Raw genomic sequence first — 14,414 nt, forward strand, 5'->3', positions numbered from 1 at the left:
GCAGGGGTGTCCCCCGTGTAGGGGAGCCCACGCGCAAGGAGTGCACCCGTAAGGAGAGCCGCCCAGCGCGAAAGAAAGTGCAGCCTGCCCAGGAATGGCACCACCCACACGAAGAGCTGACGCAGCAAGGTGACGCAACAAAAAGAAACACAGCCATGCCGCTGACAACAGAAGCGGACAAAGAAGAACATGCAGCACACAGATACAGAGAACAGACAACTGGGGCAGGGGCGGGGGGTGGGGTGAGGAGGGAAATAAATAAATAAAATCTTTTAAAAAAAAGAAATGCAGATAGTGTGTTATTATCCATGCACAGACCCGCTGAGGCGAACGGGCACCTGCCTGGAAAGCACAGCACCTGGCGCAACGCCTGGCACAAACGGAGCCCTGTGCCCCACCCACCCGTTAGCATCATTCTTCCATTATTCACCCTCTTCTTTCTGGCTCCTGGGGCACGTGGGATATAGACCCTGAGGTCGGGTGATGTGGGCGCTCCTTTGGGGTGATGTAAGAGGGCTTTAGAAAGGCTGAGAGGCTCTTCTGGTTTGTCCTCGCTCTCTGTCTCCTGCCCCGGCTCTGCAGGGCCTCGGTTTGAGGAAATCCCAGAGGCCTTGGCTGCCCGTGTTGCCTAACACTGCCTGTCTCTACCTTGGACTGGAAAATAAATTCCGTCCTAAATATCAGTGGATCGAGAGGCCCGGGCCCAGCCTGGCAGCCCCAGTGGCCCCCGCGGCGGCTGCCCGATCCAGGCGCGCTCACCTCCTCCCTGAGCTCGTACTGGTCGATGATGCTTTTCAGCTTCTCCGCCAGCTCCGTGTTCTCCTGGCACAGCTTCATGTTCCGCTCGCTCTGCTGCTCGATCTGGGCCTGGATGTCCGTCAGGGTGCTCTGGAAGTGGCCCGTGATCTCCTTCCTCTTCTCCTCTTCCTCGCGGGCCCGCTGGAGGGTTTCCTCCTGTGGGGAAAAGGACAGCCTGGGTCCCCCTCTAAACTTTTTCTTAGTGTAAGGAAAAGAAAAAACCTTCCTCGAAAAGCTTACATCAGGAAACCGAGAGAGCTAGAGATCCATTGCAGCAATTCAAGACTAGGAAAAGAAATCTCTGAAAATAAACTGGATATTTGATTTGTCTGAACTGACAATTGTCCCACGCGCCACTCAGGGCAAGTGGAACCGCCTATGTAAATTTAGAATCTGAAAGTTTATTAGGTTTCAAAGCTTTCACTCTAAAACGAAACAGCTAATTTCCCCCTTTTCTGCTTTGTTAACATTCAAGAATTGGAAATTAACTTTTGTGTCACTTCTGTTCTCTTTTCTCCTCAATCAAAACTCTCCATTCATTGCTAACCACTAACAATATGCCTAAATTTCCTCCGCATCTATATGGAGAATTGTTTGCTTTGGGATTGTGCTCATTCATTTAGAATAAAAGGCTTTAATCTTGCTACATCATACCAAAGATAGAGATGCTTAGCCCTGCTGACAAGCGAGGCGGGCATTTTAGAATCCCTTTCAGTTCTGATTAATTGTTAATATGAAAGCTTCCTTCATAGTTGGCAAGTAAAATTATATTGCATTTAGTTGCTGACCAAATTCCATTTATGTAACAGGAGTTTTTCCCCAAATAAATCATTTAAATAGAAATCACTGTGCAAATCTTTATTATGACAGTAAAATAATGAGATCAAAAGAAAAACCAGTGCTGAAAACACAGGGTCTGGAAATATTTTATTATTAGATTTCTTTTTTTCCCCTACAATTTAAACATGTTCCCTAATTCTAATATGACTTCTGATATCAGAATCATAATTTATTCACATTATAAACATTTACTAAGTGACAGCGTTTTAGGGATATTGTAGACTTATCTGTACTTCCTAGTGGGTGGAATTAACCTTATTTCCCGACTTTGTGACACTAACCCTTACTAGATGCGTCTTATTAAAACTGATTATGGCTATCGGTTACAAGGAACTGAAATTTGCCCTTGATAGTGATCATCCCTCATGGCCCTGGTCAGTTTAGAAGTCAACAAGTTCAGATCCATGGAACTACAGACCATGAGCTGAACGCCATTTGCACTTACAAATATTCCATCCAGGAATGAATGAGTAAATCCAAGAGCCATCCCATACCACCCAGCACGCCTGAGTCTTTCATGAACAGCTGGTGACAAATAAGAAGGGACAGCTGTTAGGATGATTTTAAACCTAGCATAATGGCACCCAGTCCTGGTTCACAAAATGGTAACTTGGATTTTGCATTATGTTGTTTTTCAAGGAGAGTAAATTCGCCCTAGGAAAACCTTCTAAAATTCAAGCCCATTGAGGAGGAATTTGCAATAATTTGACCAATATCTGAGAAAAACTTTTCTTTAGCAAACATTTGATTGAGAATGAGAATTACTAAGGCACATGAAATTGAGAGACGGAGTCTGATATAACCCAGAAAACAAACTCTGCAAGCATCACTGTGCACCTTAGAATCAGTGTTGTGCCTGGCATATGATCGATAGGTATTCAGTAACTCTTTATTTAACGAATCAATGAATTATTCACTTACATACAGACATAGGAGTAGCTTGGACTAGATGGTTCCTTTAGTCCTTTCCACATTCTGTGATAATTTGAGAACAATTCCTACTTATTTCTTTACTAAAAGCATGTTCCCTGAGATATTTACCCATCTTTTCCTGGGCAGTACTTTTTTGTAGTTTGAGGCTCAGATTTATTGCTTTAAATGTATGTAGCATATATCTATATATCTATATATATACACACACACATATTGAAACAAGCCCATGTCTCAGCCTTCCACTGATCCTTTACCAGATTATCCTTAATTGTGAGATTTTGTGGGTTTTTTGACAACTGAAAAGGAAATTCCAATAAAGGGTAGTAAAAACTAAAATTTCTGGCAACAGCCTGGATATGTGTGCTCTTTCTATCTCTTTCTAAGCTCCTGGCACATGGATTTTCGATTTGGACAGACTGAGGCTGCTGACCTCCAGCAAGGCTGAGGGAGCTCAGACTGTGTGGATTCTCCTGTGGACAGGTCTAAACTCTAGATGCTCTTTAAGAAATAACTCCTTAAGGCGCTGGAGAGTAAACAGAATCAGGCAGATTCTGCAGGGGCGTGGTCACTTGTGAAAAGGAAATGGTATGTTCTAAGCTTCCTGTTTTTTACATTCTGTTAGTCTGTGAGCAGAATGCAGTGAACAGCTGGGTGGGATGGGCAAAACACTCACTTAAAACCCCACCACCCTTCAGGCCTGAAGGTTGAGGGTGTAGAGTGCCAAGCAATTTCAGTTGCTAGAAGGCAAGAGCAATTCCAAGGAAGGAGAGGGTCCCTGAGGGAGAGCCCCACGCTCTGTAAATAAACTCTGCCCAAATCCCTGGCTGACCCTGAACCTCATGGGTGCAGGGCAGAGTCAAGGCCGCCCACCCAAGGAAGAACTGAACTGTACTTGGGCTGCTGCCCAAGCAACAAATTAGCAATTTCACTCTAAGTTAATTGCCTACTGTCAAAGAAAATCAACATTCTTCAGAAGAGCATAAAAGAATCTAGGTTCTCCACAACATACCAGGTATAGCATCCAGGAGGTAATCCAAAATCACTTGATATGAGAAGACTCAAGAAAATGTGACCCATTCTCAAGAGAAAAGGCCTTCAGTGGAGGCCCATGCCACAACAATCCAGGTGTGAAATGAGCAGACAGGGGTTTTTAAACAGGTGTTATAACTATGCTCAGTGATGTACAGGAACATATAATCTCAATGAATAAAAAGCAGAAATCTCAGGGGAGAAAAATAAACTATACAAAGGAACCAAATGGAAGCTCTAGAATTGAAAATGACAATATCTGTAAATGTACAAATCATTGAATGGAGATGACAGAGGAAAGAATCAGTGAAGGTGAAGATAAACTACTAGAAATGATGAAATCGAAAGATAAAACAGAAAAAAGATTGCTGAAAAAGATGACAGGAGATTCAGAGAACTGTGGGGCAATATCAAAAGGCCTAACATAAATGGAATTGAAATTTCCAAAGGATAGGCTAGAGAGGGAATGGTGCAGAAAAAATAGTTAAGAAATAGAGGCGATGTTTTCCCAAATTTGGTGAAAGACGTATATTTAGAGATAAAAGAAGCTCAGCAAAGTACAAGCAAGATAAATACAAAAAAGAGCATTGCTAGGCATAAAGCAGTCAAACTTCTAAAAACCAAGGATTGAGAGAAAAATCATGAAACTGGCTGGAGATAAATGACGGATCACCTAGAGGGAAACAACAATTTCAATTATATTTGCTTTTTATTAGAAATTATGGAGGCCAGGATACAGTAGAACAGCATCTATAAAAGACCAAAGGAAAAAACACAATCCAGAATTCTCTACCAAAGAGTAGAACCTCTAATAATAAGGGCAAAATAAAAACATTTCCAGAAATCCCATACCACTAGAACTATGAAGGAAGTTCATTAGGCTTAAGGGAAATGGGGCCACATAGCAACTCAGAGCTTCACCAGGAATGAAAAGCCTTAGAAATAGGAATTATCTGGGTAAATAAAGGGGCAATTTTTACCTTTTATTTTGTAAAGCAATACATATGACTGTTTAAAGCAAAAAATTATAACTGTCTCACGGGCTTTATATATGTATGTAAATGTAATACACATGACAATTATAGCTTAAAGGTGAGGGCAGTAAATGAACCTAATTTAATTGCAAGGTTTCTACATAGTATGTGAAGTGATAAAATATTAACTCAAGTAGACTGTGAAAAGGTAAGAAGGTATATAGTAATCAAAGCTCCACCAGTAAAAAGTCAAGAGATAAGATGCAACTTAAAAAACAAATAATCCAAAGACAGGCAGGAAAAGAACAAAGGAATGGAAGACAGAGGTGACAAAGAGTAAGTAAATAGTAAAATGGTAGATTTCTATCCAACAAACCATAAGTGATTACATTATGTCTTAATGGACTAGTACTTCAACTACAAGGCACAGACTGTAAGAATGAATAAAAAAGTAATGTCACATATGCTGTCTATAAGAGATGCACTTTAAATATTAATACCCAAGTTGAAATCAAGTGAGTGTAAAGAGATACAACATGCAAACAGTAAACATAAGAAGACTGGATGGGTTATATTTTATTAGATAATGTAGACATCAAGACAAAAGAGTATTTCTGAAAGACATTTCATAATGAAGAAATGGTCCGTTCATCAGGGAGACATAACAATTGTCAACATGTTTACACCTAGTAACACTTCAAAACACATGAAGCAAAAATGGACATAATTAAAATGAGAAATAGACAATTCTTCAATTATACTAGGAGATTTTTCATATCTATTTCTCAGCAATTGATGAAACAACTAGACAAAATTTCTGTGAAGACTTAAATGATCTAAACCTAATTCTTATTTTTGAAACACTATACTGAACATCGCACTGTAGACATTCTTTGCAAGTGCTCGTAGAATGTGCATCAAGATTGAGCGTATGATGGGCCATCAAAAGTCTCAAAACTGTCCAAGGATTGAAATTCTGTAAAGTATGTTCTCTGGCCATAATGGAATTAAATTTGAAGTCAATAACAATGAGATAACTAGGTAAATCCTAAATATTTGGCAATTAAAACTCTAAATAACTCAGAGGTGGAAAAAGAAATCAGAAGGGAAATTGGAAAATATTTTGAATTTGAATCTTGATTTTGAAATATTCATAAACTTAGACAACTTATTTAGATTGCTGAGCCTCAGTTAAATGAGGATAATATCCTCCATGAAATTGAGATATTAGTCCTTCAGAGGTTTGTTGTGAAGATTAATTGAAATCATAGCCCCTGGTACAATAACAGGACTTCATCTGCTGGCCTGTGACCATCAGCCATTACTTGGGTGCATGAGTACACATTGAACATACTTACCGTGTCTCGCCATGTCCCTCGTCCTGCCTTAGATGGTTGCCCAAGGAGACCAAGCCATAGACCTCCACTCTTGAATTCACTTGGCTGATGAATTAAACCTTTCCAACATGCCTGCTTTAATTTTTATCTCCTTGCTCCACAGCACACTGAAAGCCAAGAGATTGGTGTGGGAGGACTCCCACCGGAACACATATCCAGAGGCCAGGATGGTGTCCCCGACCCTTGGACTGCCCAGTCCAGCCTGGGCTTCTGATCATCCTTTGTGCAATCACTGAAGAGCTGCCAGAAGCCCACCTTCTAAATCTTGCCATTTGAGAGGCAGAGCTCATCTCACTGGCCTCCACCTTCCCAGATACCAAAACACCACTGGGGAGACCAGTCGCCCTCTGCCCCTTCATCCTCTTCAGTTTTACTTCCTAACTCATCGCACAAATTCCATCAGGACTGCAATCCCTGTTTCTTAACATAGCTCCTTCTGAACCCATGTGATAGCAATCACCTCCCGGGAGCATCGGTTGGGATCAATGTTTGTGTCAAGAGCTTCAGGGTTTTCAGCTGCAAGATGAATGGGAACTGCATTCAGTCTTATCTTGCAGAGCCCTACTCTGTGTGTTGAAGGGAGTTGGTGTCTTTGTGTCATCAAATTGACCCCACTGCTAGAGGCTTACACTGCAAACCTTATGAAGTTTTGATCAGTCTATTATTTTTGGATTACATAATTAAGTCTGAAGAATTTTAGTGTTTTATTTTCTAAGAAGCTTCTTTTCTTCAATGGCCATTGACATTTTAGCTTTCCATCTCACTTTATCATGTCAATTGGCTTTGTGCTAATTTATCTCATGGCATGCAGCTTTCATTACAGATTTTTTAAAGTATTGCATTTTTACACAGTTCTTTTTCTAAAACATAGAACTAAGGCGTAACCAAGAAACAGCAGTAACTAACAAAGTCATCATTAAAAAAAGGTGAGGGGAGTGGGTGTAGCTCACTGGCTTGCGCACCTGCTTCCCATGCATGAGGTCCTGGGTTCAATTCCCAGTACCTCCTGAAAAAACAAAACCAACAGGTGAGGGGAGTGGGGCACACTCTGTGAAAGGTGCTCTTGCGGAACCTTACCTGTGGGGCCTTGGTTATTTTTCCAATCACCCAGTGAAATTTTATGGATAAGGAAACAGGCGCAGGGAGGTAAAATAATTTGTTGGCGGTCACAAGCGAGCGAGGGCAGGGCCAGTGTTTGAACCTCAGCCTGCGTGATTCTAAAACTCACGCCCTTCCCGCGAGCAGAGGCGGCCCCAGCCGCCCGCAGCCCAGGCACCCACCTTCAAGGTTTTGTTGTGTCTCTGCAGCTCCCGGCACAGGCTCTCCAGCTTGCTCCGGGCGAGGATCGCCCTGCTGTGCTCGCTCTGCAGCTGGTCCTTCTCCTTTTGGGTTTGGACCTGTTTCTTTTGTAGGAGCTTTAACGTCTTCTGCTCAGTGCGGTGCTCCTCCAGCTAGACATGGGGTTGCAAGCGAGAAAGAAGTGGCAGGATTCTCTATTGAGTGGACAGAAAGGAACCAAGGAGGGAGGTTCTAAATCCTGCTATGCCTGTTTAGACACCCTGTTTGCTCTTACCACTGTCCCTCTGGACTGGAGGGACCTTCACAAATGTCCCCTTGCAGTACTCACAGGCATTGTTTTTAGAGCATAGCATTTTTAGTTTTAGTTGTTTATTTTTTTAAACTGCCGTCATCATTATCATCATTATATTGTAATGGCTCTCTTCTTACCCTTGCCTGCTTTTTGGCAGTCTAGAAATAGTTCTCTTTTTCTGGACTCTAGCTAACGACGCCAGTTGATCTAGAAAGGCATGTCTCAACATCTGCCAAGTGCAGAATTCCTGATAACGCCTCGACATGGAGGCGATGGCCAACAGTGGGTCTGCTTGGGTTACACTTAGTTCCCACCGATCTTTCTCGAGAAAAGCAGCCTCCCGGTAAATAGAGGGCCAAGACCCTGCTCATCATCCTGGGCCGTGGGCCAGGATGTGGAAGAAAGGGAGTGGGAGAAAAGGGAGATGAGAAAGGGTCCCTCAAAGACCAAAGCATTAACAGTTGTCCACCAAAGCTTCAGAAAGGGCCGGTGCACAACCCCACGGCCTGGAAGGTGACTCTCGGGGCCACGCCCGCCCCTCCAGGCCTGTCGTGGATAATCACAGGATTCTTCCCAAACTCCTCTGGCAGCCACGGGTAGTACGTAAAATGAAACCTTTGTATGGACCACATTTTATTCACCCATTCATCTGTCGATGGGCATTTAGGTTGATTCCAGCTTTTGGCAATAGTGAATAGTGCTGCTATGAACGTTGGTGTGCGTATATCGTTTGCAGTTGCTGAGGGCAGGGAGAGGGAAGTGGAGATGTGATGTGGGGGCATTTTCGGGACTTGGAGTTATCCTAAATGATATTGCAGGGACAGATGCTCGACATTATATATCCTGCCATAACTCACTGGGTGGACTGGGGGAGAGTGTAAACTACAATGTAAACCATTATCCGTGTGGTGCAGCAGTGCTCCAAAACGTATTCACTAAATGCAATGGATCTGCCACAATGATGAAAGAAGTTGTTGATGTGGGAGGAGTGGGGTGGGGGTATGGGGGGTATATGGGGACCTCATATTTTTTTGAATACAACATTTTTTGTGATGTATGTATCTTCAAAAAAATACAATTAAAAATTGATGGGGGTGGGGGGTGGGGAGTGGGGTATATGGGAACCTCTTATGTTTTTCAATGTAATGTTTTGTGTGATCTATTAACTTTTAAAAAAGAAAAGAAACCAATTTACCCCTGCACTCTCCTGCTCCAGACACTAATGTTCTAGGACAGGGTTCCTAGATGTCTACAGGTCACGAAGGTAAATTTAAATGCCCGATAAATAAGGAATATTTTCTTGGGTATAAGTATATCCCAAATATTGTCTGGAACAACCTTCTACTAAAAAATTATCTGTTGTTTATCTGACGTGCCAATATAACTGCGTGGTCTATGTTTTTATTTGCTAAATTTGACCACGTGACTACAGGTCTGTACCCTTCAGAAGCTGCTGGAGCTAGAGGACTCTAGAGTGCTGCTCCTGGCAGGCAATCAGCTCTGCTCATGCTGGGCCCTTTGTCCTGCCACCTCCTTGGCCGGCCCCGGTCCCCTTAGTGTCTGATGGTGGCTTCGCCAGGCGGGAACCAGTCCTAGTAAACGCCTTGTTGGCTGCACAGAGGAAAATCCTGGGAGCCTCTGGGTGCTTTGCCGAGCCTGATGCAGATGGATGCACGTGCCATGGGAGCCCTGACGTGTGCCTTGGTTTCCCCAGTTTACAGACTGAACTATGTCCTCCAAAAAGGAAAGTTCAAGTCCCTAACTCCAGGTCCTCTGAATGTGATCCTGTTTGAAGAGAGGATCTTGGATGGTGTTAGGTAAGACGAGGCCAAGCTGGAGATGGGCCGGCCTTCAAAGGAGGGGAAGGCGGACATGGGTGTGAAGAGGGGAGACGGGCCTGCGGCGAGGCAGGGACGGAGGGCCACCGCCCAGCACCCCGGGTGGCCGGCCTGCCACTGCCAGAGCCACAGCCTCAGGAGCGAGCGCGGCCTGCCACGCCTGGGGCTTGCTCTCTGGCCTCCGGAACTGTGGGACAAGGAGCTCGTGCTGCTTTGAGCCGCCCAGCTGGTGGTATCCTTTGGCAGCCCGAGGGGCCCAAGCCCCCCTTTGTTCCTCCTGCACTTCTTCCCTTCCCTTCTTGTCCTGCTCCTGCCCTCCTGCTGTCCTGGGCATGGAAATCCCCGGATGAAGCGGGGGACAGCCTATCTTCAGACGCTCAGCCACACACACAGGGGTGCCTGCTGGCACCAGGGCAAGCTACCTGCTCACTACGAAACTGCTTAGAATTCGTGTTCTGCTCCTGATTCAGCTGGAAGATCAACGAGCCTTTCTAAATTTCTAATGCTGAGCGCCTGGTCATGGTATAGAGGAACTCCTTTCTTTTTACGCCACTTGATTAGAGGGGGGTGGCATTTCCGGTCCTTCCACTTGGATCTTAACTGAGCGCGTGTCCTTCCTTGGAATCCATGGAGTGCAATCGGTGTTGCTGCAACGTGGCTTTTCACTGCCTCTGGAGATGAACCCTCTGTAGGGCTTCTCTCCCTCTGCGCTGAAGACGCCTCCAGTGGGGGCTTCTCTGCTCTGGGGGCTGCTGCGTGCACTGTAGGCTTTTAGCAGCGTCCTTGGCCCCGGACGGGAGTCCTGGCCTCCCCAAATGCCTCCAGAGGTTGCCGAATGTCCCCTGGTGGGCAAAGCACTGCCCTACGCGGGTTTATCCCAGTGTCAGGAGGAGGAGCCCTGCAGTGTGCCCTGACGGGAAGAATTCTTTCGTGCTTGCTCCTGACTGTTGAATGTGTTTGTTTTGCTGAAAGATCATATAAACTTAAATTTTAGCTAGGGCTAAATCTTGCTTTTCTCTAAAATAAAACCCCTTAACTTTCAGTCAGTTATTTTTTAGTGTGCCACCAGGTTGTTCAAATACTTTAGCCTCATGTGAACGCATATGGGGTTTCTTAGTGAGAGCGAACACCCTGCAGCCGAGCCAGCGCCCAGGCAAAGGCAGCTTTGGGTTTCATGAAGCGTTCTTCGGCATGGCTGCAACAGACGTGTTGGAATTTTACCTGCAATGTCTCTTGTTCTTGCTCTTTCTCTTTCTATTAAGTAAAAAGAAGTAAAATTAATGCCATTTAACAAATTAAAATAGCATTAGTAGCCTCATTCCATACGAGAATGGCACAGTTGATCGTGGTGTCCAGAACTGATAATGTTGCTAAACTGAGACCCTGGTTATGCTTCCATCACAGTAAATTTATTGCAGTGGTGAGAATGAGACCTGCAACATTTTTTCCCCCCTAAGGTCATGAGTTAAGAAATGGATGTAACAAGAATTTGCAATATTATAAACAGATTAAAGGCTAATATATTTTAGATCATTTGCCCACATACAGATGTACTCTTTCTAGAAAAAAAAATAGCATTAGTCATGTTCCTCCATTGAAATTAAGGAAATTTTTGTTCACCAATTGTACAAATTGTAATGAAAGTGGTTTTGATAGGGAACAATGTGAAAGAGGAGGGGTGGGATATATGGGAATCCCCTGTATTTTTATGTAACTTTTCTGTAATCTGAAACTTCCTTAAAAATAAAGTTAAAAATATAAAAATTTGAGGAAATTTGCAAAGAAAATTTTAGACCATTTCCAAATTTATTAATATTAATACTAAGAGGTACCCTTATTTATTAATGAACTTATCCTTATTCATTAATGAATAAAATGGTGGCTAATACATCAGGACTCAGATTCTAAAAGGATGAGTGCAAAGAGTGGCAATGTGAGTCACAAGCTTTGAGTTTGATGGTATTTTCTACAGTAACACTTGTATTTCTGACATTTTCTCTATTAATGTGTTCTTTATTTTTGTGTTTGTGTGTGTGTAGTCTCTATATCAATATGAAAATCAGTGAGCAGGGAAATAGGTTTTAGTCCCTAAGTAAGGAGTTGGAATACTATAAATTTTCCTTTCTGAAGAACTATTTTTTGGCCAGTTTTTCCCTATTCATTTTTTTCTAGAATGATCTTTTGCATTTAAAAATTTATTATATGAAGTAATACAAATGTCAGTACTATATGTAAGGCTTGAGTTGAGTGAGGTCTCTAGAAATAACCTCTGTGCTGGTGACTGCTTGGGTAGGAGGATGAGCAGGTAAGGGGCTTCTCTGCAACTAGAGCAAAGAGCTTTGGTCCATGGAGAACTCCTTGGGCAGACTGGAGAAGCAGTTCTTCTCCAATGTGTTGCTGCAGGTCTGCTGCTCCTTCAAAGATCCCCTGTGCTGGTCCAGAAAGCTGCCTCGTCCAGCCAAGCACAGAACAAGGGACTAGAAACTAAATGCAAATGGCCTTGGTGTGAGTAGGTAAATGAAAGTGGCCATGGGGAAACAATGTGGAAAATATTGAAAAGAAGAAGGGTGGATAGGGGAGAGTGAGGGCAAATTTTGGGAAGAATATTTTGGACACCTAACATTTTATGGAGTTGAAATCATTAATAGATGGATAATAGCCAATGCTACAACAAGTTGCAATAAAACCGATATACTAATATTTGGAAATTTTGCCCACTCTTTTAGAACGCAATCTGGTCATAAAGTTTAAAAATGAAAAAGCATTCTAACTACTGGATACAGTAATACTATTTTTGGAACCTTTTCCTAAAGTAAAAAAAAAAAGTAACAAATCTAATTTGTCATTATTCAGTGGAGCAATATTTGGGAAGGCAAATAGTGCAAGGAATTTGTGTCCCAAACTAAAAGAACTAGTGGATATTGCCACGTAATGGAATATGACATAGCTGTTATACAGCATAATAATGAAGACTGTAAATTACATGGGAAAATGCCTGTCAGGTGAGCCCAAAAAATCCAGATACCAAATTACATGTACTCTATCATGGCGATTATAATAAACATCATCTCTGCATGTGTAGCTGAAAGGGAAAGGAACATGGTCAGAATTTGTGATTCAACTGGAGGTATTAGAGGTGTTTTTGTTTGGTTCATGTATTCAGCATGATCATCAGAATGTGGTTTGTGTAATTTAAAAATGATTTACAAATACTGTGGGAGAATTAAACAAATAGCCACTCATGGCTTTAGAATTTCTCTGAGTCTGTTGTATGATAATTCATCTTAGGAAGATGCAGCAGCGAGAAGAAAGGATGGGAGGGAGGGAAGGAGGCAATAAGAGGAATTCTAAGCCTGAAGTCAGAATGAAAAACAAGACTGGTCGCCTATCAAACTGTACCCATCAACAAGGACAAGGTGCAGCCAGGCACCTGCGGCTCATCAGGGTGGACGCCCTCCAAAAACAAATCAAGGCTGGAAGCAGGAGGGCCTGGCCTCACCAACCCTCCCTCTTCTCCACGGTGCTCCACAACAGCGCCAGTGAGGAGAAATCCCGCTCCGGGGTAATCCATAATGGGCGAGTGGCTTCCCCGCTCCCCTGGTCCACACCCGCTCACCACCAACGCTTTGCCGTTGAAAGAGGGAAGGAGAAGAATGGAGCGTAAAGAGGCTCCGTCAAGCAACCAACTGGATGCTTCCCAGACCTGAGGAGCACGTGCCACAGACTGGGAATGGGGTTGAGCCAGGCTTTCGCCTCCCCGAGGGCACCCCTCAAAAACCCTGGGCACCAGAAAGGAATGCAAGCTGGAAGATGTGGTTCTCCTGATGTCCAGTGTATTTCTGTTTTATTCTAAAGCTAGAAGAACTTTGGGATAGTCATGCTTTTTAGTCATCTATATACCTCTTTTTCCCTTGTCCCAATTTTACACTGAATTGAAGGTGGGGTAAACTCCAACTCTATCCTCTTTTTCCTTCTCTCAGCTGTCTTTTTCTTTTCCATTAAAAAAAATTCTTCTACTTTCATGGATTCTAGATTTGGCTTCTTTGAGGCAATGAGCCTTAGGTGGCGTGAGGTGCATGACACACTAACTTTTCCCGGCTGGCGCCACACCATGCATCTTTCCTACAAAAAGAGCCAATCAAGGGTCTTACCAATTCAGCGTACTTCTTGAATAGAAAATCAAACTTCTCTTCAGGCGTGTGCAACTTGTTCAGATTCTGCATGAGCAAGTTGGCTTCTTTGCCTTAAAAAAAATGAAGACATTTTCAAAAACAAGCGTGGAGCCTGCTGCCGGGTTTGGGCTGGAATCTCGGCTGGACCACTTTCTACCTCTCCCGCCGCGGCCCGCTCCGCCTCGCGGGGCCTCAGGCCTCCTGCTTTCCTTCCTGTGGGACGGGATGATGCGTCCCTTACAGCGTACGGGAGGGGGAGCTGAGACGCGTGTGAAAATGGATGGAAAAGTGGCAGCTTCACAGCAGAGTCAACAAACATCCACTAGGACAGAAGTTTTCCTCATTTTTAATCCAAGAATCCCTTTTTGTTCATCCTTCCCCAGGTTTACCCTTGGACAGAATTCATCCCCCCAAAAACAGTGAATTTAGTAAATCACAAATCACCCATGTTCCCACTTCCATTAATAAAAAAATAAGTAAAACCATCCATCAGAATTCCTGACTCGACTGAAATGGCCTGTCGTGAAGCACCCCAGCTGCTTTGGCTGTTGCTCTGCTCCCACCCAAAGCAGACACACGGCCAGATTAGCTGCCCTCTGGGTTTCTCTGGTTTTCCTTCTAGTACCTCTCCTGCTCTTCTTTAGGGAGCACATTTTCTCATTGCTGTGCAGGAGCCCACCCGTTCCCACCCAATCTGGGAATCACCCTGACCAGATTTCCTGCGAAGCAGGGAAGGCTAGGAGGGAAGTCGAGCCGGGCTCAGAGGCCCCTCTGTCCCATGCCTTCCCCTCTCCCTCCCAGCCTTCACCTCTGGTGGCAATTTTGTTTCCTGTCCCTAATGG

The 14,414-nt window shown here is 43.8% G+C and overlaps 1 protein-coding gene and 1 non-coding gene across 2 annotated transcripts in view; one reads left to right on the top strand and one right to left on the bottom strand.

Annotated features, from left to right (window-relative positions):
* TXLNB (taxilin beta) overlaps positions 1-14,414 on the bottom strand; it is a 39,964-nt gene that overhangs the window by 17,830 nt on the left and 7,720 nt on the right. The window contains exons 3-5 of the mRNA XM_058307559.2: positions 13,552-13,643; positions 7,252-7,422; positions 760-954 (exon numbers count right to left, since the gene is read on the bottom strand). Coding sequence (XP_058163542.1) covers positions 760-954; positions 7,252-7,422; positions 13,552-13,643 — 458 coding nt within the window. The remainder of the gene's footprint in view (positions 1-759; positions 955-7,251; positions 7,423-13,551; positions 13,644-14,414) is intronic.
* LOC111764483 (small nucleolar RNA SNORA1) lies at positions 10,712-10,844 on the top strand. Its single transcript, XR_002797075.2, has one exon. It is a non-coding gene; the product is annotated as a small nucleolar RNA SNORA1 (small nucleolar RNA).

The sequence above is a fragment of the Dasypus novemcinctus genome, chromosome 11 (genome assembly GCF_030445035.2).
Source record: "Dasypus novemcinctus isolate mDasNov1 chromosome 11, mDasNov1.1.hap2, whole genome shotgun sequence".
Taxonomy (NCBI): domain Eukaryota; kingdom Metazoa; phylum Chordata; class Mammalia; order Cingulata; family Dasypodidae; genus Dasypus; species Dasypus novemcinctus.